Source organism: Vipera ursinii, assembly GCF_947247035.1.
Source record: "Vipera ursinii genome assembly, chromosome: 8".
Taxonomy (NCBI): Eukaryota; Metazoa; Chordata; class Lepidosauria; order Squamata; family Viperidae; genus Vipera; species Vipera ursinii.
The window spans coordinates 14,115,643-14,124,525 of record NC_139519.1 but is presented as its reverse complement, the minus strand read 5'-3'; the positions used below and the strand labels follow the sequence as shown (position 1 = coordinate 14,124,525).

General features: G+C 39.0%; 1 protein-coding gene across 1 annotated transcript in view; it reads left to right on the top strand.

The window, feature by feature from the left end:
* The window catches only part of KCNU1 (potassium calcium-activated channel subfamily U member 1), a gene marked incomplete at both ends in the record, with an annotated part of 68,146 nt that overhangs the window by 28,422 nt on the left and 30,841 nt on the right, over positions 1 to 8,883 (top strand). The window contains one exon of the mRNA XM_083368860.1: positions 6,320 to 6,425. Within this exon, the coding sequence (XP_083224986.1) occupies positions 6,320 to 6,425 (106 nt within the window). The remainder of the gene's footprint in view (positions 1 to 6,319; positions 6,426 to 8,883) is intronic.

Sequence of the window (8,883 nt, the reverse complement as noted above, 5' to 3'; positions counted from 1 at the left end):
ATAAGGGGCTATTGTTTCCTCATTCCTCACCCCACCTTTCAGCTGCTGTTTGTAGGTTGTCTACAGCTATTTGTTGACAACCAGTTTAGTCTAGGGGACACATTAGGTTAGAAACTTACCCTAAGTTACCCATACCATTGCATTGGGCTAATGTGACCAAAAAGGGAATCCTTAAGTTTATAACACCCCCTGCCACTTCTGCCCATAACATAATCTGAAGCAAAAAGGAAGGAGGGGGGAAAATCCCTTTCTCAACCTGCTGAAATATCATTATTAAAATGTGCGTGAAAAGTCAATTATGCCAGAGGGAGGTATTTAAGAGAAGCAAGTTTCCATACTGTGGGATTACACCTCGGGGATTACAAAGTCTGCTGAATTCTTTGCAGCTGTTTAACTTAAAAGTGGAGCAGACTTGCACCGTCAGATGTTCTGTAGCCCTCACAAGAAGAGAACAAATATGGTGGGAAAACACTGCTCCTTTGGCCATTGGAAGCTAGCCCCTGCCATCAAACGAGGCAGCTCTAGAGCAAAGGAGATGACACCAAGACCTAGGAACTGTCCCATCATGGCCACGGGAGATGACATTAATGATCTGGAACTTTGCAGGATTTAAACTGTTTGCATAAGTGTTGGTGGTTCTATGCTAATTTGTAGAAGGCAGGCAGGCAGGCAGAGTACTCAGTTTACAACCACAGTTGGGACCAGAATTTCCCATTGCTAAACAAGGCAGTTGTTAAATGAATCATATGGTCATTAAGTGAATCTGGCTTCCCACATTGATTTTGTTTGTCAGAAACTGTCTGGGAAGGTTACAAGGGGTGATCACATGACCCTGAGATCATGCAACCATCATAAATACATGCCAATTGCCCAAATTTTGGTCATGAGACCAAGGGGATGCTGTAATTGAGGACTATCTGTAGATAGATAGATAGATAGATGATAGATAGATAGATAGATAGATAGATAGATAGATAGATAGATAGATGATAGATAGATAGATAGATAGATAGATATTCAGCATGGAGTTGGATGCCTTATACTGAAGTTGCAGTCTTATCCATATTTATCTGAAAACTGTTGAATGCAGCAGAACGTCTCAGTAAACAGCCATAGGATTCATCATCTCCTCCACTCTCTTTTCTTCTCTTTTTTCTCTCTTTTCTTCCTAAAGTCCACTCTTTTCTAAATCAGCAGTTCCTGAGGTTTTATGTGGGTTTCTGTACCATCATTTAGCGTTTTTGAAGAGCACCATTTCAGTTCAACATCTGCCTTCATGATGCCTGGAGGTACTATCACATACTTGTCCCTGTTTGTCTGGCAGATATCAACATTATTATTTTTAATAATGCTCAAAAATTCACAAATTTTACAAGATGTTTGTGCCCCTGCCAAAAAATCTTGCAAAACTATGGGGAAATGTTCTCTGTCTCTCTGTGTGTGTCTCTGTCGCCCTCCTTCCTTCCTTCCCTCCCTCCCTCTTTCTTCCTCATACTACAGGCTGAGTAATGAAGGATTTTACAAGAATTCTTTGAAATTAGACTAGATCTACTATTTGGACCATATTTAGCTTTTGTTTTCCACAATCACCATGAAAAAACACAAGAATGTCTGGTAGATAGAAATGCTACTCGTCTGATGTTTGCATGAGTTTCACATATTTCACTAGGATGTGGCTTGTTTTCAAACATAGCTCGTTTCACAAGTCATAGCGGTCTGGTTCTTTCATAACCCAAAAATCCACAATTCTTTTGCTTTATAAGGATGGCCACCTTATTTCTACTGTAAATTTAGTTAACCTCCTTTTGCTGATGCCATTAACCTTTCCGGGTTTCTTCTGGTGGCGTTTCACCTTAGAGAGCGAGATTGCCATGTGATACACAAAAACATAAAATGGGTGCAGAAATGCGTACCTTCTTTCTCCCTCTAGAGTTAAAAAGATCCTAATCCAACTTCTACCAACACAAAATAAGATTAAAAAAACTTAGATGAAAGAGAAAAGCTATTCTTGCCTGGTTTTTTTTTTTTTTGTTTCTTAAGAGAGCACCACCCACATTTGTATTCCTTCTTAATTGAAATTTACCTAACATCTGGATAATTGCTCGTAAGTATGTGTAGATTGCCAAACTGTAGTCAAGGTGTGTCAGTCTTTCATAAATCCCCAGTTCTTAAGAGTTTATTCTTTGATGCTATCCATCACATCCAGGTCCAAGGGCAAGTGGGGCGTGGGATGGGGCTGGGTGGGGGTGAGACTAGAAATGAGCATCTCTGCCTTCCCTTAATCCGGCAGAATGCAATGCATGTTTTATTAATGTGAAGGGGAGGCTGTGTCAAAGTCTACAGAAAGGTCACTGATATTTTTGGAGTGATAAATCACAAAAGAGAAGGAAGATTTGCATTTTGGCCATATAACATTCAGGGATGGATTAGGGAGAGCAGGGGAAGAATTCTTTGAAGTAATATTTCTCCGCTGACTTGTTTTATTAGCTCACTTTTAACATGTTACATTATTGCTTATAGAATTTCATTTACTTGGATTGGCAGCTTGATAAATATGTCTATTGGCAATGATTTGGATTGCTCTGGGCATTAATATTATTAAAACCTGTCACAGGGAAATGTCTGAAAGATGACTTACTGTAAAGATTACAGCACAAAATAAATCACACAGTGGTATTTGTTACCGTTTATGGCCTCTTGGAGCCGAGTCAATCCCTTTTTATGTTGCATTATTTTTCAAGTTTTTATAGCTTTACATTATATATTGCTGTCAGAAATGAACAGATGGGGTGTCAAACATGAGCTTTTTGAATAATTCCCACCCTTGGGTTATTTGTGTGAAGGACAAGTGTAAAACTCTGTTCTCCAGAAAGGGAAGACAGGCAGGGTTAGTTAATGTGTTGTGACATTACAGAAAGCCTACACACACACACACACACACGCACACACACAAGACACTTTTTTGTCAGCTTACACAAGATGGCTCTAGCGTCTGACCTTCTTTGGCTTTTATCTCGCAATGGGGCCTGAGGAAATTCTAGCTGCCTGTATTCTTGTGGTGGTGGACCCATGCAAGATAAACAGACTAGAAGAGAGACAACAGCTGGAATGTCAGAAACATTCTTTGTGGACTGTCTCTCCCCACATGGAGAGACAGGAAAATGTGTCTTCCATATCATGAAGATCTTTCACAGGACTATTCCAGATGAGTGAAAACAGGATTGGTTTCTCTCACGAATGCCTGTAGCAATGCGATCATGGGCGCCTTTTCTTCAACCATTTGTGAGTTTGGGGCTGCTTTTCCTGAGAAACGGGTCTGCAAGGGAAAGGAAATGACTTCAATTTTGTAAGCAAAAGAGCAAATTAGTAACGCTCGCAAATCTTATTAGTTGAGCTGTACCTTGAAGCATATGAAATTGACATATGAAGGAGATCCGTCAATCAGTGCTGCATGGTGTTTACAGGATGTGGTGATGTATAATTGATTCAGTGCCAGTAGACTTTCTCACCCACCCACCCCCTGCCCAGAATTGGACTATAGAAACCATTTCCACTTTGATTCTCTTGAGACTACAGAATCATTTCCCCATCTTTTAAAATGTAGCAACTTGGAAAGTCTTTGCATTTCTTTTTGACCTATATTTTGAAGCAGGCTGGGTAAACCAGAGCCCACATAAGGCCTTCAAACTGTCATCTATCTATCTATCTATCTATCTATCTATCTATCTATCTATCTATCTATCTATCTATCTATCTTTTTTTCTGGGGGGGGGGAGGCCAAAGCAAGGTTGAATAGCACAAAGACAATATGCACTTATAAATATAACAAACAGAACATTGCTTTATTTTATTTTCTCCCCTTTTTTACCAACCCAGAAAGATTTTCTTCCACTGTGTCCCCATGTACTATGATTTTCTGCAGGGGAAAAAAAAGAATCCTGACCTTGGCCACAAAAGGGGGAAAAAAGTCACTTTGTCTACAATGGTTTTGGAAAATACAATAGGAGACAGGAAAACAGAAACGTGTGTCCATAATTTATCTATCAACCAATTTTCCCTAAATGTGTTGCACAACAAAACCCCATATATCCAGATAGAATTTCCTTGTACACTGCTCTGGGGAAAAGCTGATTATCTGAATTTACTCAGTCTAATCCAGATGCATAAAGATGTTAGCTAATTATTAGTTCTGCCCAGTTAACTTGTGCAAACCTGCCTATTTATAATATGGTCAGTTCCTAATTCTGTGTTGAGGATGTGGAAAATGACAGAACCCCCTGGCAATGCTTACTTTATATTTTAATAACCCAGAGTAATTCTAACAATTACACACATATCATAAATCATATCATAATGGCCCTTATTGAATTACTGATTGGGGACTCAAGTTTAAACAGATTGAAAGAGGATTAAGAAGGAAATTAAGGCTCTAAGGAACACAAGCTGGAGGTTAGGTTGGGGGGAAAAACTGTACCCTTTGCATGAAAAAAAATCTTGAATATTTTAGCAAGTTTTAGTCCATGCGGTAACTTAATGGTGGGTTAGCTATTCATAGCCTTCCTTGTTTTATTTCTCAGACACTCAGTTGATTAGACGAGTACAAGCAATTTACCCATGAGCGCTCTGTGATTACTTATATTTCTATTTTAAGGGACAATAAATAAAATTTAAGATAAAATTAAAATTCATCTATAAAACAATCCAAGTAGACGCTGTGAATGAAGAAGTCCAAAGGGAGCAATCCATCTCTAGGTTAAAAGGTATTATTTAAAATGACATAAAATGTGATACCATCTAAAATTTACATAAAGTGTTTGAACATGTAAAATTACAAAAAGAAATCAACAGTGTGTAAGGAGATTGTCAGTCATCCAGATCATGCTTGTACCAAGGCTGATTTTTCGAAAGGTAACTGGACTATGTGTTCCCTTATCCAAGAACTAAAGAAGCTTCATGGATGAGAAGCAAAACGTCTTCAAGCTAAAACAAAGAAAGTCCAATTGTCTTTTGGAAAAGCACCTTTGGGATATCTAAATTATATAAAATAACACTTGTCTAGCAGGAATCTGGCTCATCAAGGTCCAATGGATCTTACATGCCTTCTTTGTTTCATTTCCTTATTATGAACATTTCCCCTATGTTTAGTGTCCGAATGTGAAAAATGCAATGGACCCCATAAAAGACACTCTGGTATAATGCTATACAGGATTCAGTTTCTACATGCCTATAAACTTATGCATCCATTCCTATAAAGTATTGTATAAAATCAGCAAGTATTAGGGAAGGAGGCATTCCATAATAGACAGTGGTATCATACCTTGTTAAAAAAAGAAACTTGAAGTGATTATGCAAATTGGCTTATTGCAAAAGGATAGATCAACACTAATATGGCAACTCATTTTTCCTGGTCAAGCTTTTCTGTACCCACCTTTTAAAGATTTTCTGCTATGATTTGGGAGGAATTCAAAATATCTGAATTTTTTGTGGAAATAATATTGTTTACACTGGATATTTATTGACCCACTAATTCTATAGTTAACAATGCCTCTCATTCATTTTTTTTCCTGTGCAATGTTTTCCACGTAAGGCAATTAAATGCTCAGCTCCATCCAGTCATCCTGACCCTGCCTTGAAAAGGGATCACGGGGTCGTGAAAAGGGAGTTATTACAGCTTAATTTGGATATTTATCCACATTTTGCAGAGATTGAAAGTGACTAGAGGATAGGGTCTGTCTATCCTCTCCTGCATGGAACAAAGAGAATTAAAGCAGAGCTGGGGAACTACCAGCTGTGGTGGCACAGTAGCTAGAATGCAGTATTGCAGGCTGATTCTGCCCACAGTCAGGAATTCGATCCTGACCGGCTCAAGGTTGACTCAGCCTTCCATCCTGCTGAGATTGGTAAAATGATGACCCAGATTGTTGGGGGCAAGAGGCTGACTCTGCAAACCACTTAGAGAAGGCTGTAATATACTATGAAGTGGTATATAAGTCTACGTGCTATTGCTACTCTTGTCGATCAGGATACATGCTTCAATTGCCAAGAGTCACAGTAGAAAGAGGAATGACAAAAGTAATTTCAATCATGATTGTCTGAGTTGCTTCTCTCTTGGGATCTGGAAAGACTCCCCCTTTTTATACATTAGGTTTACCGTATTTTAATGTGTAAACTTTATTTTGAGGATGGTTCCATCTCAAAATGTCAGAATAACTTTTGGCAATTTTTTTTTAAGAAGAAAAGGGGTGGGAGATAGTTTCACAAGGATCAAAAAGTGTACTTGTGGTTCTGTGAGTTCGACTTGCCCACCCCTAATGGAAAGTGAAAGTGAGCTTGGAGGGATCTGACTCATTTGACATGATCCGTGACTGCCCAGTTAGACAGATTGAAGTACATATGAACACAAAAGCAAAGGATGAGGAGAATGGGTAAGAATATAAAAATCAGAGAATGGAGAATCACCTGCACATACTCAACCTCTACCCAGTTGTTTGCCTTCTCATGCTTGAATTGAGCTTTTGAAACCCGTCATTTGAAGTGATTGTGACTTATACTGTACATTGTTAAAAGTAAGCGTGTTTAGAACTGGAGGATGGGAAGATGTGGTTCCACCCAGTTATGACATTTATCCCCAACAAATTATCAGAAAAGAGCCATGTTCTAATTAATAAAAACGAGACAATGATCAGTCTCAGAATTTTCCCATGTGGGCATCTATGGGATTTCTTAATCAAGAAAAAAGTAGAAGGCTTCCTTGCCCTATCCAGATTCCTACCAATCTATAGACAAGCAGTACCCCTAATTAAATTAACTTACTAATTAACCGCTCTATTCAAGCTGATTAGCAGTGGCCAAATACAATGAAGAGTTGTCAAGAATGTCTTGCAGCTGACAATGTTGTCAGTGGTGATTACCGGTTGTCACAATTTCCCTTTCTGCTTTGTTAAGGGCATTAGGTTTTGTTGTTCTGGATAACGATGTTGTTTTCCTTCTCCGGAGCTTTCAACTTAAGCTCCCAATGCATCTGTTTTGTAATTTTTTTTTGGGGGGGGGGCACATTCTATACACTTGACTTCAGTTGGGCAACAAATAGCAGCACATTAAAAAAACAAAAGGATGCCAAATTAGAAATGCTTAGAGTTTTCATTCCAGGAAATGGGCTAGAATCTATTTGACTGGCTTTCACCTGCTGCCAAGGGCTGATCTAAAATATTTAAAATCAGTTCCAGGTCAGAAAGCTATAGAAGGTTTTTTGTGGGGGGTGGGGTGTGTCAGTGTAGGGAGATTTTCGGACATCATTCCATGTTTGTTCTTTTCTCTACATGAACACAAATACAGGGTCTAGTCTGATGGGTGGGGAAAATCTGAAATCACCATAGTAAATTTGGATTAGAATTTGACATACACACACACACACGTGTGCACACACGCGCACACACACACACACACACACACACACACACACATATATGTTTATGTTTGTTTATGTTTATGTTTTATTTAATTTATATACCGCCCTTCTCCCTGGGGACTCAGGGCGGTTCACAGGGCATATAAATAAAAATACAATACTATACAAAAGTTAAAACAAAGATTAAATCAGTGCCCAATTAAAAACAATAATGCAATCTAAAATGACAATTTAAAACCCAGCTCCCCCATCAGGCCAGACCGGCCAATTCAAACAAATGGGTCTTCAGACCACGACGGAAAGTTCGGAGGTCCGATGCCATCCGGAGCTCCACCGGCAGTTGATTCCACAAAGCCGGGGCACCCACAGAGAAGGCTCTCCCCCTGGGGGCCGCCAGTCGGCATTCCCTGACCGGAGGCACCCTGAGGAGGCCCTCTCTGTGGGAACGCACAGGGCGGAGGGGAGTTGACTGCATGTTGATGTCACTGCAAAGGGTGGTGACAGCAGAAGAGGGGAAGCTGTAGCACTTCATTTCTTGTTCAATTTTAGTCCAATCAGCCTTGATCAAAAAGTTGGCAATGATGATCTGTAGATTCATAATTGCTATATGTAGGAGAGTGCCAATCTGAGCCCAAGGGAGGGGTCAAACTCATCATAAGTCATGAGTCCCCATGCTCCTGCAAGACATCTAAGTCCAGCCCATTTTGAATGCTTTCTTATTCTTGCTTATTTCCTTTGACAGTTAGTAGGTCAGATTCTTGTAAAGAGCTTAAGCTTTCAATAAATCTTTATACTCATTTGAACAAGCTAGGGATCACAGGTATCCCAAACATATCCTTTTCTCTGAGCAATAAAGTTTAGAATAATCTTACAGTACTTTATTTCTTTGGATCCCCCTTCTTTTTTAGAATCAGATCTTTAAAATGCAATGTTTGGGTATACCCTCTAGAACAGGGGTGTCAAACTGCCGGCCCATGGGCTGGATGTTTCACAAGGAAACCACACCCACCCCATTGCCATCATGTGATGTCATGTGATGTCACGAGTTTGACATGTCTGCTCTAGAATATGAAATAATCAATTATATTCTGGTTTCACTTTTTACATTATTGTACCACATACCTTGACAGAAAACTCTTGATGCTTAAGAGTATTTGATAGATTAGCTATTTCTGAAATATTGCTGCTCATTTGATTATTGGGCTTACCTGTCTGCAAGGGCTTTTCACTGATAGTAGTTGAAATGCTATAAATCTTTTTTTTTTTACAAAATATACAAACTGAGGGTCTGCATATATCTTAATTTATAATATTCCAATTGATGGCAAGCAAAACTCTTCATTATTATAAATTGAGTGGTATTAATTCAGGGTAATGAACTGGAAATAGAGGAAGAGATGACAGCTTCCCATAAACATAGCAGTAAAGTGACATGGAAATACTATACACATTTGTAAGTATTTGTGCATTTCATA